Source organism: Phocoena phocoena, chromosome 20 (assembly GCF_963924675.1).
Source record: "Phocoena phocoena chromosome 20, mPhoPho1.1, whole genome shotgun sequence".
NCBI classification, from domain to species: Eukaryota; Metazoa; Chordata; class Mammalia; order Artiodactyla; family Phocoenidae; genus Phocoena; species Phocoena phocoena.
Genome location: NC_089238.1, coordinates 28,984,708 through 29,004,432, shown reverse-complemented (window position 1 = coordinate 29,004,432; position 19,725 = coordinate 28,984,708). Strand labels below are relative to the sequence as shown.

The window sequence follows — 19,725 nt, the reverse complement described above, 5'->3', positions numbered from 1 at the left end:
AGAGGGCAGAGTACAAAAGATGTAAAGTTTTATGCCATCAAAATGGACAATAAAGCATGTTTTACCTAGGCTGCATCATGTGCATGCCACATACACAATCCAAAAGTATGTGCTCCTAGATGGCACATATTCTCATACAGAGTCCCTAAATTGTGAACATCTTACTCTCCAGTAACTGTGCACCTGGGTCAGAGGCAGTAAGAGAAAGGAAAAAGAAACTCCCCTTTATAACTATTTGCTCCCATTACTTTGCACAGGTATGGCGAAAAAAAAAATCAGACCAGAAATCCAAGTTCATGGTCTCTTCAAAGAAGGAATGCTACCAGAACCTTTACGGACACGTGCAACTGTGGAGATCTTCAGTTCTCTAAGTTTGAATCTAAAATCTGCGACTTCCCTGGCAGCACGGTGGTTAAGAATCTGCCTGACAATGCAGGGGACACGGATTCAAGCTCTGGTCTGGGAAGATCCCACATGCCGTGAAGCAACTAAACCTGTGCGCCACAACTACTGAGCCCGCGCACCTAGAGCCTGTGTTCCACAACAAGAGAAGCCACCACGATGAGAAGCCTGCACACCACAATGAAGACCCAATGCAGCCAAAAATAAATAAATTTATTCAATAATATAAAATAAATTCTGCCATAGGAACAGAAGCTTATCTTTTGTCATATGCGTTATTTCTGATACATATTTTCTCAAATACTCTTTAGTTAAGAGCAATTTTTAGCTAGATTTCTTTAAAGTTATAGAATTAAAAAATCCAAAGCCATTTTCTAGGTGAATCCCAAAAAACATTTTAAAGAGAGTCCTCTGGAACAGGAGTGACAAATACCTTATATATCAGAGGACACAACGAATTCACTGGTTGTGGCTTTTCTGAGGACTGGTGTAGAATCACTCTGAAATTTTCTCTAGGCTCAGCAGGAAAGAGTGGTATGATTGATAACTGATATCTGTCACAGGCACTTGAAGGGAGCTAGCAGCATCAGAACTAGATATTTGCTGTCCATGTCTGATGACATTTTCCAGGAAGTTCCTGTACATAATATATAGTTATACATAATACACAGTTACACCTGAAAATACCAGAATTTGCAAAACTAGATCCTATGGACCAGAAAAGAGCTCACGAAGGTATATAGCTTGACCTTTACTATATTTTCTGAACAAATCTAAAGTTAGTTGCCCACTGATAAAAGTGCTTTGTGTAAAAATACCAGTTTCCAGCTACTCTTGAATTATAAGCTCAAATATCACTGGGGCAGTCACAAGTGGCTGTAGGTAAGAAGTAGCTGCCCATTTTAGACAAGGCACTAGTGGCAGTCCCCAGTCAGCCACTTGACTCCTTTGCAGTACCTGCCTAGCCCCGACAGGCATTCAAGTCCATGAACCTTGCTCTAGCCTACAGGCAGATCAGGCCCATCCCCTGCTTTTATAAAGTTTAACAGGAACAGAGTCAGGACCATTCATTTGCATCCTGTCCACAGCTGCTTTCACACATAACAAGGTTGAGCAGCTAAGACACAGACCATAAGGCCCATAAAGCTGAAAGTCTTTACTACCTGGCCCTTTATACAGAAAACATTTGCCAGCTGCTGCTCTAGAGTCTTGATATCTGTGATCTGATAGAGGTGCCTACAGCACATATTAGTGAGGAAGCCGAGGCTGAATAAAGTAATAATGATGCAATGTGACTCACACCTACTAATGTTGAAACCGAGCAGGGCCCTATGGGGCTCCCAGGCATGGAGGCCTTTTTGTCCCCCATTTCTTATAGGCAAGACTCCAGCCTCCATGACCTTCCCCGAGTTCCAAAGGGCAGATTCGAACAGTTGATAGTCAAGGGAGGAGCAGCCAGGAAGCCACCTGAGGCAAGATTAAAGGGACCAGAGAAGCGCTTCAAGATTAGGAGACCCTGCACACACCCTAATCTTGTCAGCAACCCCACCCTTTAGAAACTCCGCAGAAGAAAGAACAATGCAAGACTGTTACTGCCTTGATCCTTATTGCACACCCCTGACCACTGAGCCCCGACTATAAGACCCCTCCCTATTCCCCAAGGAGGGGGCACACTTGAGGCGCTAGCCTGCTGTGTTCCCCCCTTTGCCTGGCAAAGAATAAAGCCACCCTTTCTTTCCCCTCCAAAACTCTGTCTCTGTATCTCATTTCGGCACTGGTGTACAGGGAGCCAAGATTTTGGGAGCAGTGTCATGTGACTAATACCAGCATACAACATAATAAAGCAATTAATGCTAAATTATTTGATAAGATCAATTTAACAAAAGAATACTGATATGAGAACTCAATATTTATATGTGTGATACCCCAAGGCTTTCAGGCTGCTTCATTCTAGAGGGTCCTAATGATAACAGATGTAGCAAGTAGCCCAAGAAAAAAGAATAGAGACATTTTAAGAAGACTATGTCCCTCCCTGGTCAAATCCACGACAACTTAACTTTAAAAAGAAATGAGTTTTAAACTACAAAGACAATGATTTTCAGGTAGCTTTAATGCCACCAAGTATGGACGTTCTAAAAAGGGATCATCTTTATAGGCTAACAGACTGGTTGACTACTTTCCCCTCTAAATTTCATCCTCACACTCTTCTCAATATGGAACCAATAAAGTCTTGAACAACAAACAGAGACAGTAATTGCAATCAGTGTTGCCTGATGCCTCCCATAAATCCAGCACCTCTGCAATGTGCTCATTAAAATAATGTTTTGTTGAAAGTTTGTTTCCTCCGTCAGCTGGGTAGGGAGGAGGGAAGCTGTATGTCCGATAAGTTTTTTATTGCATAAATACAGTGTTGCCCACTTTCTCAATAAAATCAACTTGTAATTACCTATAGCAACTGCAACTGATTACTGCTCCCCTATGTTATTTTGGAAATAAGCAGAGGCAATTGGCTCCTACTTGCCTTTGAACTTCAGTAACGTTGAAATGATTTTAAGTATCTCAATGTGTTTGGTGCATTCCCAGCTCCCACTAACCAAACTACTAAAGAAGTGAAAGATGTGACAAAGTACAAAAGAAGACTAAGTTTAAAGGTCAAGTTTAAAATGTCCAAAACTGCCCCCGCCAAGTTAACCAATTTGATTTATTTATACTAACTAGTTTTTGAGAAAAAATTAATTCCATTTAATAAAAGATAAATGCCATCAAATATTTTGTTTCCATTCACAAAGCTGTATGCAAACAGCGTCGCATAGAAAACAAAGATAGAAGCCTGAGCACGGAAGAAGAGATGACAGTTCTAATCAAGTAAAATATATCACTTGAAATTTTCTACCATATTTAACAGCATATACCATTAATAATGTATGTCAATAATTTCCCTGATATGTAAATATATATTCATCATCACCACACATTAAAAAATAGCTCTGGGCTTCCCTGGTGGCGCAGTGGTTGAGAATCTGCCGGCCAGTGCAGGGAACACGGGATCAAGCCCTGGTTTGGGAAGATCCCACGTGCCGCGGAGCAACTAGGCCCATGAGCCACAGTTACTGAGCCTGCGCGTCTGGAGCCTGTGCTCTGCAACAAGAGAGGCCGCGATAGTGAGAGGCCCGCGCACCGCGATGAAGAGTGGCCCCCACTTGCCGCAACTAGAGAAAGCCCTCGCACAGAAACGAAGACCCAACACAGCCATAAATAAATAAATAAATAAATAAATAAATAAATAAAATTAAAAACAAACAAAAAAAACTATTCCCTTAAAAAAAAAAATAGCCCTATTTCCTATTCCCTATTCCCTTAGCCAAGTGCTAAAATTCTAAGACTCTGGACCTGGCAACTATTTTCTGTTTCCTTAACCCTGTACCTAGAGGGGCTTAAATAGCAGGTACCTTCCTATCCATGTCACAGATACTGAGGCAGGAGAAACCCAGAAGTTGCAGAGGGTCAGCTGGTATACAGAGCCTAAGGATGCTTTCTCTGTCCAGCACTGATCTATGACATTCCAGCGCCTTGGACAAGAAATCATTTTTTAAAATGGAGACAGAAAGTGAAAGGAGAAGGTATGAGGTTGGGAAGACACATTCTAGAAGGGAAATGGCATGGTGGGTGTTTAGGAACATAACTGATTCTGAGTTGTAAGAGTACTACATGAATGACATGGATTTGCAAGTGAAGAGGCTGGAGAGGTAGCGAGAGGCCAGGACACGGTGGGTTTTGTGACTCATGGTAAGCAAGCTAGACTTATCCTGAGGGCAGTGGCAGACACTGATAATGACTTTTTCATAGGGTCAGATCTGTTTTTCAGAATGATCCCCCGGGGGAGGTACATGCTTCTGTGTGCAGACGTTGCATAATTTTCCTGGATAGGTTTCCAAAGTAATGGCAAATGGCCTAAGCCAGAGAACATTTGGGAAACACTCCTGAAGGACTCTATCCCTTAGAAAGAAGGGTGGGTCAGGAAGAAGCCTTCCTCAAAGAGCTCTACCTGGCTTCCCTGGTGGCGCAGTGGTTGAGAGTCCGCCTGCCGATGCAGGGGACACGGGTTCGTGCCCCGGTCTGGGAAGATCCCACATGCCATGAAGCGGCTGGGCCCGTGAGCCATGGCCGCTGAGTCTGTGCATCCGGAGCCTGTGCTCCGCAACGGGAGAGGCCACAACAGTGAGAGGCCATCGTACCGCAAAAAAAAAAAAAGAGCTCTACCATTTAAAGATGCTTTCCTGGATTGGTTGTGAGGAACAAGCAGTCAAGCTGGCTGCTAACACAGAGCACGCTACTCAGCCACTGAGGAATGAATGGTCCGAAGAAATGGAGAATTCAGAAGTTGGAAGAAAAAAAAAAAAAACCACCCTCATCAGTCTCAGCTTAGAATCTATAACAAGAAGCTGCTCTAACATGTCTCAAAACAAGCAATCAGGACAAACATAGTCCCCTGACACACATAAATTATAAAATTAATTATAAGTTTTCTAGGATTTCAGGAGAAATACTGAAAACTCTTTACTGAAAAATCTGAAGCCTTTCAACATGATGTCTGTCCCTGTCAGCTTTCAGATAAAGCATTTGAAAAAAAAAGTTTTTTTAAGATATCACTATTCACATACATAGGAGAATCTCATTATATCATGCTTCATGGACTTGGGGGAATAAAAGGAAAGTGAGAAAAGGAGAGAAAAACTGCTCTGGGGGCTCTTGGCTAAAGCTTTAAGACCACGACATTATTTGAAATAAAATATGAAATGAGGAGAGGAAGCAGAAAGATTTCTCAAATAATACATTCCCCGAACCAAAGCTTCGAACAATAGAGGTTGCGATTCTGTGGGCAACCTCAGGAAAGTACAGAGTGTGTCATGGAGCCTTAGAGGAAACCCTGATGTTGTAAACAGCATAGAAGACCAGATCAAAGTGGATCAATCAAAAAAGAATAATGGTTTGTTAACCCAGCTTCAGGCAAAGCTTTATCCAGGGTTCAAAATACATGTCCAAGACCCGGTTTCTCTCCTTCCCAAAACTCCTGAAAAAGAGAGTGGCCACAAAAGCTGGAGGTGGTCATTTGGGGACCACGAGAAATTTGTTTTCCTCAAGAAAAGAAAGCTACAGTGCAAAAAGAGCCAAAATAGGAAGGGGAAGAAGTTTGAAAGTGACCACACATTACTGTCAAAATAAGGTCCACTTGAAGCCCGTGAGACTTAGTATTAAATAAAAGAATTCCTCATCTTCTTAAATTAAGCTTGTTTAGGTCAAGTATCTGCTATCTGCAATCAAAAGAATCCTAATACTAAACAGAGATCATAGTTGCATAAATCAGAAGAGTGATGGGACAGTGGCCACAATGTAGTTGAACAGCACAAACTACTCAAGAACAAAAGATACCTACTGATCTTGGGGCAAAAAAATACTTACTGATTTTGCGTTATATGCACATACAAAGAAGGATCAAGACACAAGTCATGCCTTCAAAGAGCTTACAATTCTAATTCAAATATGTGTAAAGCTAATGCATGGCTTTAGAAGTCAAGACAATGGGTACTGTTGGGGAAAGAATATGCTGGAAGGGACCATTTCTGGGGTACTAATGTTTTCTTTATTGATCTGGGAGCTAGTGACACAGATATATTTGGTCTGTGACAATTCACCAAGCTACATGTTTATGATGTTTGTAATATTTCAATAATTTAAAAAAGAAAAACCTCAATAGACCAGTTGGAAGATAAAGTTAAGAAAACCTCTGAGATTATATCAGAAAAATACAAAAAGATTAAAAACAAGAGAATAAGTAAGAAAATTAGAGGAAACAGTCCAGAAGGTTCGAGAACCAAACCATATGGATTCTAGAGAGAAGAGAAAACTGGAGAGAAAGAAACCATTAACACAGTGATTCAAGAAAATATCCCACATTGAAGGACCTGAGTTTCCAGATGGAAAGGACCTACCAAATGCCAGTAAAATGGATAAAAAAATATCACTGCAAACTTATAAAACGTTAGGAAAAAAATCCAACCAAAAAAGTCACATAAAGGACAAACAAAAAAATCAGAGCTCTCAACATGAACACTGGAAGATAAAAGACACTGTGGTACAATGCCCGCAAAATTCTGAAGGAAAATTATTTCCTGTCAAGATTTCCATACCTAAAGTATCTACACATGTTAATGTAGAATAAAGATAATTTAAGACATTCAAGGTCTCAAAAATTTACCTTCTAAGCACCCTTTCTCAAGAAGCCATTAGAGGATATGCTCCACCAAAATAAAGAAACAAATCAGGAAAGAGACGGACAGGGGATGCAGGAATCTGAAAACTCCAACAGAGGAGACTGGATTATGATGAAGGGATAAAACCAGATGGAACGCCTGGGCTGCTCTTTTCTGATGAGCCACCGCTAACTTCACATCCCACTTCTAAAACCGTAAACTTCAAACATGTGCCGTTCATCGTATGTAAATTTTACCCCAATAAAGATATGGAGAGAGGGAAAAAAAGTTCAGCCATTCTTATTGGCCTAGCCTTCTCTTGACAATTAGGAGATGTCATTGCTAGCCTTCTTTTCTCACGGGCACTGGACACTGTCACTCTTTGCTGGTGAAAAGATATGGGACTCGATATAACCATCTCTCATCACCTCTGCCTCTTCTAACCTGGTCCGCCATCTCTAGTCTGGATTACCCAATGGCCTCTCGCAGCTCCCCTGCTTCCACTGCTGCCTCCCTTCTGCTCCAAACTGCAATGGTTCTCCATCTCACTCCAAGTATAAGCCCAGTATTTGTATTACAGTAGCCTCTCCTTATCTGCGGTTTCACTTTCTGTGGTTTCAGTTACCCGCAGTCAACTGCAGTCTGAAAATATTAAATGGAAAGTTACAGAAATAAACAATTCATAAGTTTTTAAGTTGCGCGCCGTTCTGAGCGGCATGATGAAATCGTGCACCATCTGGCTCTGTCCTGCCTGGAAAGTAACTCACCCCTTTGTCCAGTGTAGCCTGCTTAGTGGCCCTCTAGTTATCAGATCAACCGTCACAGTATCAAAGTGCTTGCATTCCAGTAACCCTTCTTTTACTTAGCAATGGCCCCAAAGCATAAGAGTAGCGATGCTGGCAATTCCAATATGCCAAAGAGAAGCTGTAAAGTTCTTCCTTTGCGTGAAAAGGTGAAGGTTCTCGACTTAGTGTGGAAAGAAAAAGAATTGTACGCTGAGGTTGCTAACATCTATGGTAAGAACAAATCTTCTATCTGTGAAATTGTGAAGAAGGAAAAAGAAATTTGCACTAGTTTTGCTGTTGCACCGCAAACTGCAAAAGTTACGGCGACAGTATATGATAAATGTTTAGTTAAGACAGGCAAGGTATTAAATTTGTACAATACGAAATTTTGCGACAGAGGCCACAGTCACAGAGTTTTTATTACAGTATACTGTTATAACTGTTCTATTTTATTATTAGTTATTGTTGTTAATCCCTTACTGTGCCTAATTTATAAATTCAACTTCATGGGTATTTAGGCATAGGAGAAAACATAGTCTACATAGGGTTCAGTACTATCCGCGGTTTCAGGCATCCACTGGGGGTCTTGGAATGCATCCCCCGTGGATAAGGGGAGGGACTTCTGTACAATATTAGAAGGTCCTATCTTCCGCCCCACCCCGCCCTGGTCTTCCCTATCTGTCTTCACTTCTGTTACTTTTCTTTTTCTCTGCCTCTATTCTATTCACACTTGTTGCTTCTGAAACATCCCAAAGTCATGTCCCATCTCTGAGCCTCAATATTCACCCACTCGCTCCTTCCAGTCTTTGCTCCAATGTTACCTAATTAAAGGAAGTTTGACTTTCCTATTTAAAACTGTAAGCCTGTGCCTCACCCTTATTATATAAGCTTATTTGTTTCTTTCCTGTCTCGCTTTGCTAAAACATAAGCTCCATGAGGGCAGGGATTTTTGTTCATTGCTGCATGCTCAGCATCTAGAAGAGTGCTTGGCAAACACTAGATGCTTCCTGTTAATTGAATAAATATCAATAGTTGCACAGGGGTAAAAAAAAAAATGTGACTTATCAAACAAGTTTTACTGAGCAGTGTAAGTGACTTCAAAAATAACAAAGATAAGGCATGACACACTGAAACAAACAAGATCAAATGAGCTTTGGGACCACAGACAGGGCTGCTGGGAAACTAATAAAAACATTAAAAAGCATTTTCTTAAATTATGAGTGCTCTAAGGCTTCTAGCTGCAATCTAGCTTTTCATAGTCTCAAAGGCTGCTAAGAAACATAAAGCTACTCATTTAGAAATAGAGCTAAGAATTATAGAAACAAATTTCCATCCTTCAGTGGAATCAACTTTTCCGGAGTCAGAGACATAAACGGGAATCCTAGAGTTCCAAGAAAATTATTGCAAAGTCCCTGCCTTCTAGCCTATTGCATACTCAACAGGAGTCATGGGCCTCTTCTTCCGTTTCCTCCTTTGTCCTTCATGGGAAACCTGGGAAATTATACCAAAAATCTGCAATAGTTGGCACTAGTTAAAATTCTTAAGAATTGTGGGGTTTTTTCTATGAAGACCATATCACAGAAAATATTTCCTTCCAAACAAACAAAAATAGTAACCGACAGTAAGTGTTTCAGTGATCCTTTTGAAGGGGTTCGAATCAAAGAACAAGGTGTAGGACTATATTAAACCATGGGTTGTTAATACCTTCCCTGCAAGATTTGTTTTTTTATATCTAGGAGGAACAAGCAATTGCCCGCAAAGCTAGAATAGGAAAAATCAAATACTCTGCCTATTTACACACGGTTCCCTAAAGCCATTCCTGATTAAAAACTGTACTATTTCAATCCTCCTACTGGAGACAGCCATTAACTAGCACTGCTTGGGAAGTCAATGAATTTAGTATATAATTAATGATACATGTATCCTATACCAATCACTTCTCAATGACCTCTACTGGCAGAAATAAATCAAGGAGGGATGACTGGCTCATTATAAATCTACGTGAACATTTCACTGGGAAAAGGTATTGCGAGCAAAGTCCTGAAAGATCTTAAGCTTCAACTGAATTTAACTTCAGCAGGAAGTAATCACTTCTGTTTCTGGATACCTAGTGCATTTTACATGAACCTCTCCTGTGGCTGTAACACTCCCTTTTCACTAAGTAACCATGTGACCTTGGACAAATCACTCCCATTCTCCCTGCCTCAGTGCTTTCATCTGTAAAATGAGAGGCTGAACTAGCTGAGTTCAAAAGTCCCTTCCGGATCTGACATTTCATCATTTCATAATTATAACCACCAGAGCACACCTTACTTCACCTATCCTCTCAAGGCAAGAAGGGCACTTGATTCACCTTTGGTGTTTCCATACTGTCTAGCACAGCTACCTGAACCTCCCTTAGCAACTGTTCAACCAACATGTTCAAGGATGCAGAAAACAGTACAGTTGTCTGAAATTTCCATTCTCTTTGCCCCCTTTAGGCCCTTCCCAACCCCAATCATGATTTTTAACTGAAATGGTTCCCTTCGAGCTCACCCTTACCATACCTCTGGCAGGATTCTAAAGAGGCCAGAGAATTAAACATAGCACTTGTCACCTGGAAGAAATGCACCCAGCAAAACGTTTCAAGGCACATGCCTTTTAAACCATCTGACCCAACATGACACACACAGCCAGAGACCTAGAGAGGTTCCCTTTCCTAGTCTAATGCATCCCGGTCATCTGAGAGGAGGTACAGAAAGCTACAGCAGATGTTGTGGGGAGAGGGCAGTGAGGTGGCAGGGAGAAGGGAGAGCATCAGGACTTGCAAACAAGAGAAAGTAGAATATTCCCGTAACCTTTCCAGAGTGGACATTTTAAAAACCAAACTCCCACAGGTAACTATACTGCAGGGGCAGGAAATACCTGCTCATAAGGCATTTAGCCTTAGCTAAATTCTGAAACCAGAATGTCTGCATTCAAATTCTGCATTCAAATCCTAGTTATGCTAATTCATAGCTGTATAACCGTGGAAAAGTTCATCATCCTTCTGTGTCTCAGTTTCCTCATCTGTAAAATGAGGATAACAGTAGTACTTCGTTCATAGGGTTGTTGTAAAAATAAAATGGGTTAATGCATGTAAAATGCTGCTACCAGTGCCTGGCACATAGTAGGTGCTCAATAAATGAGAGCTTCCAGTACTGCTATTATTATGGGATAGAGTTCTGGGAACCTCGGGGTAAGAGAAAGAAGGAATTACCCTGCTCCTACAGATTCAAATTCTGCAGTTCCCTCATCTAGGTGATAACCGCAAAGATAAAGCTTTATGTATTTATGTATATTTGTATACTTTATCAATCTTAACTACTCCCGACCACAGAAACTATTCATTAAAAATTTTCATTCCTTTCTGCAAGATATTCCAGGTTTCAAAAACTATTTGATCACCCACGCTCTGGAAGTACAATAGGACTATTAAACAGAAGGGCTGAAAGTCTGTGGGAGCACAAAGACATCTTTGTAGCTGTTTGAGCTATCACATACCACCACCTCAGTTTCAGAGAGTTGCCTCCTTAAGAAAGAAACTAACAAACTCCATTGTTCGTTCACATCAGAGTTCTTGGATGTGATAGTTCTTAAATCCCTGGCAAGGCCTTATTAAAGATCAGAGGATCGCGGTTCTTTCCATTAGGACAGCATCAAATCCCCTTCAAGCAATTTTCTTGGGTCAGCATCATTATTTGAGATGCCAGAGAAGCTGGTTAAATTTCTAACTGCTAAACTAGTTCCTTGTTTCCGGCTGAAGACATAAGGTAGAGTTAGAAAACATTTTAGCTATCCAGAGGAAATTTTTGAGACTGGGAAATGGTAAGATATTTAGAGAGAGCCAGGAGAGTTTCTTATTTAAAAATCCCTTTTCCAAAACAGTCATTTTAGTAAATAAGAGTCAAATAACAACAAAATCCAATTAAAAACTAGCTTTCAGAAAACAATGACCCTTAAAAGTTCCAGTTGATTCCCTGATGGGATGTCTATTGGGTTGGCCAAAAAGTTCATTCGGGTCTTTCCACAAGATGTTACGGAAAAACCCAAACGAACTTTTTGGCCAACCCAACAGAACTCTGCTTTTCCAATCACCTTTTAATAAACAGGAAGAGATTAAACAGGCAAAAGAGCCAATATTACGTCTTGTATTCCTTTGCCAAATGATCAGGCAGAGAAAATCAGCAATGGTCACTCTGTCTTTGACGTGTTCACCTACCTTTTTTATAACCCTATTCTGAAAAGCAATGGGGACCTTAAACACACACAAACTGAGCAAGCAAAGAAGGAAAATTTGGGCAGACCATAAAAAAGGTAGCCTGTGACCTCTGTTCCAAGGGCACCAGATTTCAGAAACTGCAAGAACGAGTTGGCCACAGCAACCCTCTCAGGCCTAAAACTGCAGAACTGAGGGGGGCCTGGAGAGTTTCCTGAAAATAGAGGCCTGTCGGCTTATAAAACCCACCTCAGCTGCTTCCGGCGAGTAAGGACAGTAGTCAAAACTGTAGGAAGCCAAGAACAAGTCCACATTTGACAAATCACTCCCTTCAAGACAGTGATGTCGACCGTAATAAAATATTTTGGCAAGGCTGGAAATGTACACCTGTGGGAATCTGGAAGGATTTGACAGATTTTTGTTTTCCCGGCCCTTTATCAGCAAGTTAATTATAGCACCTGTACGATCTATTCTGGGCTTCAGAGACAGGCAGCTGGCTGTGTGAAACCAAGATGCTGCTCTCCTGGGCCTGGAAAAGACAATGACAGTAGTGCTTACGCATGAAAATACGCTATCTGAGCACAGTATAACGATGAGCCAGACAGCACAGCTGGATGAGAAAGAGGCATATTCTGTAGATATATGGGCGTGGCAAACCTTAGAAGGACACACAACACCTATGTACACAAACACACACACACACATGACCACATGTATCTCCAGAGCCTGTGCAACTCTGGTCATGTTACGTTCGGGGCTGCTTCTTCACAGAGCAGACTGTACCTTCACAGCTATAACTGTACACTGCCACCGCTGACCTGTCCACCAGATTTTCATCGTGATGCCAGCTCACGGCCATTTTCCCCATGCCAAAATACGGTTCCTCTTTCAGGTATGGCATTTTCGGAGGATCCATGAAATTCAACAGAGTTACGTTGTAGGCTGCTCGGTTCTTCATGTCTATCTCATCTTGTCCATCAAAGGATGACCCCATGCCAACCCTGGGGAAATCCGGACCTATACACACTGGCACGGCATCGATATTGGCCTTCTCCTTAGCAGCGAGTTCTTCCAAAGCCTGGATGGTCTCTACCTGCAGGTAGTCGTTGAGCTTGAGGAAGGTTTGACAGGCGGCAGCTACTTCGGCCTCGTGGTACTTTGCATCAGAGCCTTTCACTGGCCAGGGTACCGTAAAGAGCCTGGTGTTCAGGTACTTGTAGGTGCAGCCGGGGTTACCAATGAGGACGCGAGAGACTGGAGTGAGCAGATCTTTGCCTTGGATCCTCACCAGGTCCCGAAATAAGCAGCCGTGCTTGTGCAGCGTGAGAAAGGCTTCTTGAACCTCTTTATGGAGCTCCTCAGGGACGCTGGCGGCTTCTCGGAGAACTAGTTTAGGATATTTCAGCTGCCACTAAAACAAAAGTGAAGCAAAATATGCATTTATGGACAGCTACACTTTTACTATTTCCAAAAGTATGTGTTTCTTTGTAAGCTTTAGGAGAAAAAAAGACTGTCGGGGGCTATTTCTAAACAGGATTCATACCTCTCTAGCCTAAAATAGAAAACTAAATAAAACAAATGTCATCAACTCTCCAGCCAAGAGTTTTCAGTCCAAGCTCGGACAATTGCAAACAATTATAAACAAAATGATAATAATTTGGTCTTTGGTCTCCCCAGCTCCCACCATGACCACTTCTCCCCAACCTCAACCTGTCTTCCAGCCTTTGGTCCTCCAGAAAACACAACATTATTCATTAACTGCTTGATACCTATTTTCTAAGTGCTTACTGAGTGCTGTGTACTCTTCTAAATGATTTATACACACTAACTCACTTACTTCTTACAACCTTACGTGGTGGTACTATTATTATCTCCAGTTCATAGATGAGAATACTGAAGCAGAGAGACATTCTAAAAACTTGCCCAAAGTCACACATAGCTGAGAAATAGGAGAGCTGGAATTTGAAGCCCCGGGGCCCCAGAGTCGAGCTCCAGAGCATGAGTTCTTAACCACAAGATCGCACGGCCTCTCAGTAAATGACGAACTGGTTTCTGCTTCAACGCTTCCACTGAAATAGAAATCACTTCACTTTGCGAGTTAGACACTGAGTCCCATGAACACAACAGCCGTGATAATTTTGCTCCCAGCTATAATACTAGTGCCCAGAATGTACTTGGTAAATGCTGGATGGATGAATGAATGAATGAATGAGGTATCCCACTGCAATTTACAAAGTTGTAATAATTCTACTGGTGTCACTGGAGGAGAGTACTATAAGATAATGCCCTCCTCTAATACAGAAATACAGGGATTTATCGATGCAGTTTAGGACTTCATTAACTTTTGAGCTACCACTTCTGGCTCTAACATGTGAATTGGCATCAAGCCAGAGTTCCCTGATTCTACACAGTGAAACTGAGTTTTTATAAAACCAAAGCACAGGATTTCACAGTTACCCCTATAAAGTGTAATCTGACTGGTACCTTTTTAGTACTGTGCTGCCTACCAGTTTTCACACTTTTCTTCTATATCTTCATTCAATAATCGTGCATATGATAAACAGGGCAAGACCATTATTCTTCCATACATTTTTTTTTCATTCAACTATGTCTACAGAGCACCTACCACACACTAGACAGAGACAAGGTTCCTGTCCTCACAGAGCTTTCTACCAAATCAGGTAAATAAAGAAAAGCAACCCCAAGTTGTGTTAAGCACTGGGACAGAAACAAACCAGTGGGAAATCCGTCATTAGAGTAGAAAACTCTCACTTGGAGCTGGCGTTTAGGCTGAGCTTTTCAGGAAAAGAAGGCACCAGCCACATGATGAACTAGAGAAAGACCTTCCAAGAAAAGGGACCAAAAAATACAAAGGCACTGAGGATGGAGACCAGCCTATTCTAGAGACAAAAAGAAGACCAGTTTTACCAGAGCAAAAGAGCCAAAGGCAGAGTGACATGCAATGAGGATGGAGAAGAAGGCAGAGCTGGATCACACAGAGCCTGGGAGGTCAAAGTAAGGAATCTGGATTTGACTCCAGATTCAGTGCAGTGGAGGACTTCAAAGGGCGGAGAGCAATTTGATTTACATTTTATAAAAATCACTCAGTTAAAATATTGGGCATGGATTGGAAAGAGACAAATGTCAAAGTGGAAAATTCTATCAGCTGCTATTACAACCATCCAGGAGAAAAGTGATGATGGTCTGAAATAGAAACAGAAATAAACAGACAGGTAAAATACGTATTTTATAGGCAGAGCAAATAGACACATTATGAATTAGATGTGAGGGATGAAGAAGGGAAAGAAATTACAGATGACTTCCAGATCTCTGGACTTAATAACTGAACAAACAATTCACTATTTTTTAAATTAATTTATTTTATTTACTATTTTTTATTTTTGGTTGCACTGGGTCTTTGTTGCTGTGTGTGGTCTTTCTCTAGTTGTGATGAGCGGGGGCTACTCTTTGTTGTGGTGCGAGGGCTTCTCGTTGCGGTGGCTCCTCTTGTTGTGGAGCACGGGCTCTAGAGCGCAGGCTCAGTAGTTGTGGCTCACGGGCTTAGTTGGTCCACGGCATGTGGGATCTTCCCGGATGAGGGCTCGAACCCGTGTCCCCTGCATTGGCAGGTGGGTTCTTAACCACTGCGCCACCAGGGAAGCCCTACTATTTTTAAAATAAGAAAGACTGGGGCAAAACAAAACAGGTAGAAGAACAGGAAGGAATGAGGAGCTCCATTTTGAAGCTGTAGCCATGAAGATGGCAATGAAATCTTCAGATGGAGATGAGGAGGCATCTGGAGCCCAGAGGAGACAGTGGGGCTAGGGAAACCAAGGTGGGAGCTGTCAGCACAGCACACAGTTGATATTTAAGACCTGGGAATGGCTGAGATCTCCTAGGGGAACAGCACAAACACAGAAGCGAACCCAAAGCCATTTTCTGAGTCACGGAGGAAGGCTCAACAGAGGAAACCTTTGAGGTGGAAAACCAGGAGAGTGTATTATCTCAGAAGCCGATGGAGACGAGCATCTCAAGAAGGATGGAGGAGTCAGCGATGTCAGCTGCCCCTGAGAAGCCAAGTGAGATGGGGACAGAAATTATCCACTAGATTGGGCAGCACAGAAACCACTGATGACAATGACAAGGGCAACTTCAGCAGAGTGAGGGGGATGAGAGTCGGACGGGACTCAGCTGATGACGGAACGAAAGAGGAGGCGGTGGAGATGGCATTTATATGTCTGTTGGCATGGTTCTGCTATGAAAGGGAAGAGAAAAATGGAGCTGTTGATGCAAGGGAATGCTAGACCAAGGGACGATCTTTAACAGTGCAAGACGGAAGGGTACTCTAGGGTTTGTCAGCATACTCATGGGGATGATACCAGAAGAAGAGGTTGATGGTACAGAAGAGACAGTGATTAACTACAGAAGCAAAGTCCTTGAGTGTCTCAAGCAGGGGGATAACTATTTGAGGCTGGAAATTCAGGGAAGGTTTCTTTGAGAAAGTGACCAGGAGGATGCGAAGGACCTGCCAGGTATGGAGTTGAGGGGGGAAAGCCTGACTTGAAGATGAAGTACTGAATTGCTGGGCCCTTGAGGCCGATAGGAAAAGAAGCAGATGTGGTCAGAGGTGAGAGGGACATGAGTTATCAGTGAAAAAAAGATTTTTTTGAATACTTTCCCATGTCATTATTATTGTTTTATTTTTAGAGTATTGTTTTTAACGTTAAGGTATTTACATGTGATATTCGTATGGTTATGTGAATTTCCCAGGTCCTTGGAGTTACAATTCCCCTGTATTAAATATACCTTCACTAGTCTCCAGGCCCAGTCTATATTGAACAACAATAGCGGCAAGAGTGTATGTATATGTGTCTGTATTATTTCCAGGCTTCTTCCTCTCTCAGTCCCAGAGGGAGTATGCTTCAAAACCAAGTTCTTGGGAATTATCTTACTTTTCTTTAATATTTTATACTAAGGATTATTTAAAGAACACTGGAATTGTTAAGAAAGTACGGAGAAATTTCCTTTTAATCACTGCTGCTAGTGAGATGTGCCTTCAAGTATACTGAGGCCTCAGGGACCTGCTCCGAGAATCGCCAGTTCAGTGACAAAATTAGAGTTACTGCTCATGGCTCCAGAATGTTCTGTCTCTTGCTTACTAGATTACATTGCACTCTTCATGAGTTGTGTAAACAGAGAGTGTATTTCTGTCTCTGTTGTTCTACTGGGATGAAAGAGGTATAGAAACCAGAAATCCTAAATGGATCCCTGGTGGTCTCAATGACAGGTGAGAGTGGTGCCACCTAACTGCTTTTTGTCACTTTATGATCACACACCTCACACAGGCACTCTGAGAAGCAGGGCAGTCCTACTATGCTTTCCTAGTAAAGTCATTTTCCCACATTCAGACTTGACTAACTCATTTCTCCTCTTTGTACTTCCTCAAACTTACTGCATCCTTTCTACTATTTCTTGCATTCTGGATCAGGCAGAATAGGCTGTAGTAGCAACCCTCAAATCTCAGTGGCTTCACCCAACAATATTTCTTGTTCACTTCACATATTATTTGTGGGTTGGCAGAGAGTCACTAACCATTAAAGTAGTAACGCAGGGGTCCAAGCTGCCGCCAGATGGTTACAATGCAAACGGAAAAAGAGTGTGCTGGAGGGCCTGGCACTGGCAATGAAACACTCCAAGCTAGAAGTGACGGCTATCATTTTTCATTGGACAGATATAGTCATGTGTTTCATCCAATATGAGAGGGCCCAAAACTGTAATCCTACTTTGGGACCCAAAAGCTGGGTGACAGGGGAGGGATGGAGAACCATTTGGCAAACAGCCCTAATGATCGGCACACATTCTTAGCTAGTGATTCGTTTATTTTCACTTAAGTGTCCCCCCTTCACCCCTGCAAGACCCCCTGAAACTCAGTCATCTACCTATTATCAAATTTACAATCTTATCTGAATTTAAATCTGCTTTCGCCTTCCAGCCTATTCCAGCATAGGAAGGATCTTTTCTCCCGTCCAAATGTTTTTCATCATATACTCCCGCCAGTAACAAATTTTGAGCATATACAGTAGTGTCCAAATCTTTAGCAATTGGCTCTCTGGGGGGGGGAAAAAAAATCAGCCTTGATTTTTAGTGTTTCCTGATTTCTTTGATGTAAATATATAGATTTATATCAACAGAAAAAAATCACACATAAATTGAGAAGGCTCTCAATTAAATACAGAAAAAAAAAAAAACTGCACCAGGTCAGAAAAAACACAAATTAACATTATGTTTGTATTATATTACATTTAGTTTAGTTTTACCTATCAAGTTTGCAAAAAACAAAATTTTATCATGGTAATACACATTGTTGCTGAGAACAAAATCAAATACTCTGATAGTCTGCAATTAGGAAGGCAAATTATTACAAACCTTGCTTAAGGCCAATTGGACAAGATCTACCAGAACCTAAACATGTTCATATCTTTTCATCTAGTTATTCTACTTCCAAGAATTTGTCATAGGGAAATAATTAGAGAAATGTACCAAGACTATAAGGATATTCACCATACTGTTATCTATAATAATTAAAAACTGAAAACCACCCAAAATGCCCAAAGAGAGGAAAATGGTACATTCATGTGATGAAATACTAACGTAACACATTTTTGAAGAATTTTTATATGTTTTTATGAAAAACGTTAAGTAACAAACTACTGCTATACAAGAAATCAGTAACAAGATACTTAGACAACAGAGTCATAGTTTCATAAAAAGAAAAAAAAAGTATATATGTAAATACTCATAGAAAGTATATATGTAAATACTCATAGAAAAGAAGATTTGGAAAAAAAAATACAGCCAAAAGTTTCTGGTGGTTATCTCTGGGTACTGCACTTGGGTGTAATTTTAATTTTCTTCTTTAGACATCTGTATAATTTTCAAATTTTCCAAAATAAGTGTAGAATACTTTTTAAATCAGAAAAGATGTTACATTAGAAAATTCTTAATTTCACGACATCTCTCGTATGTGCCAAGAGATTCTTTCTGATGGCTCTAAATTTAAAAAATTTTCAAGATAACTTCTGGTACTGTCTAAATGTGACTTGGAATGTTGCTCAGTGCTCTAGGAAATTCTGATTTTACCACAGGGAACACCAATAACAATAACTAGATAATTTTGTCATAATCTCCAAAAACTGCAAGAGAGAAAATCCCCAAGCCTAAATGCCCTTTACTGTATATAAAGTTATTAGATTAGTGCCTGGCACATAAAAGTGCCACGTGGTGGGCTTCCCTGGTGGCGCAGTTGTTGAGAGTCCGCCTGCTGATGCAGGGGACACGGGTTTGCTGATGCAGGGGACACGGGTTCATGCCCCGGTCTGGGAAGATCCCACATGCCGCAGAGCGGCTGGGCCTGTGAGCCATGGCCGCTGAGCCTGCACGTCCGGAGCCTGTGCTCCGCAACAGGAGAGGCCACAACAGTGAGAGGCCCGCGTACCGAAAAAAAAAAAAAAAAAAAAAGTGCCACGTGGTGTTTGTTAATTTTTTCTTTAAAGACAACAACAAGTAACACTGGAAAAGAAATGAACATTAAATAATATTAGTTCACCCTGTCAAACAAATAAGTTCACTTTCCATTTTGGACAGGTACAGGTAGAACATCAGATATCACATGATAATTTGGAACAGCTGTTGGCACATTTTCAAATACGTTAGAATTTTTTTTTGTTTAATCCCACTGAAGTTTTTCCAGGGAGTATACAGTCATGCAATTATATTAGTAGTTGTCTGGTCACATAATATATTTCTTGAGCTCTACAAAAGATTCTATGACATAAATGACGATTATATAGTTTAATAAGTATTTGGAAAGGTATATTTTTTAATTGAAGTAGAGTTGATTTACAATGTTGTGTTAGTTTCAGGTAAACAGCAAAGTGAATTCAGTTATACAAATATATGTATATATTCTTTTTCAGATTATTTTCCGTTACAGGTTATTACAAGATATTGAATATAGTTCCCTGTGCTATACAGTAGGTCCTTGCTGTTT

General features: G+C 41.1%; 1 protein-coding gene across 1 annotated transcript in view; it reads right to left on the bottom strand.

Moving 5' to 3' along the window:
- FTO (FTO alpha-ketoglutarate dependent dioxygenase) overlaps positions 1 to 19,725 on the bottom strand; it is a 375,878-nt gene that overhangs the window by 249,422 nt on the left and 106,731 nt on the right. Inside the window, exon 3 of the mRNA XM_065898933.1 lies at positions 12,459 to 13,086. Coding sequence (XP_065755005.1) covers positions 12,459 to 13,086 — 628 coding nt within the window. The remainder of the gene's footprint in view (positions 1 to 12,458; positions 13,087 to 19,725) is intronic.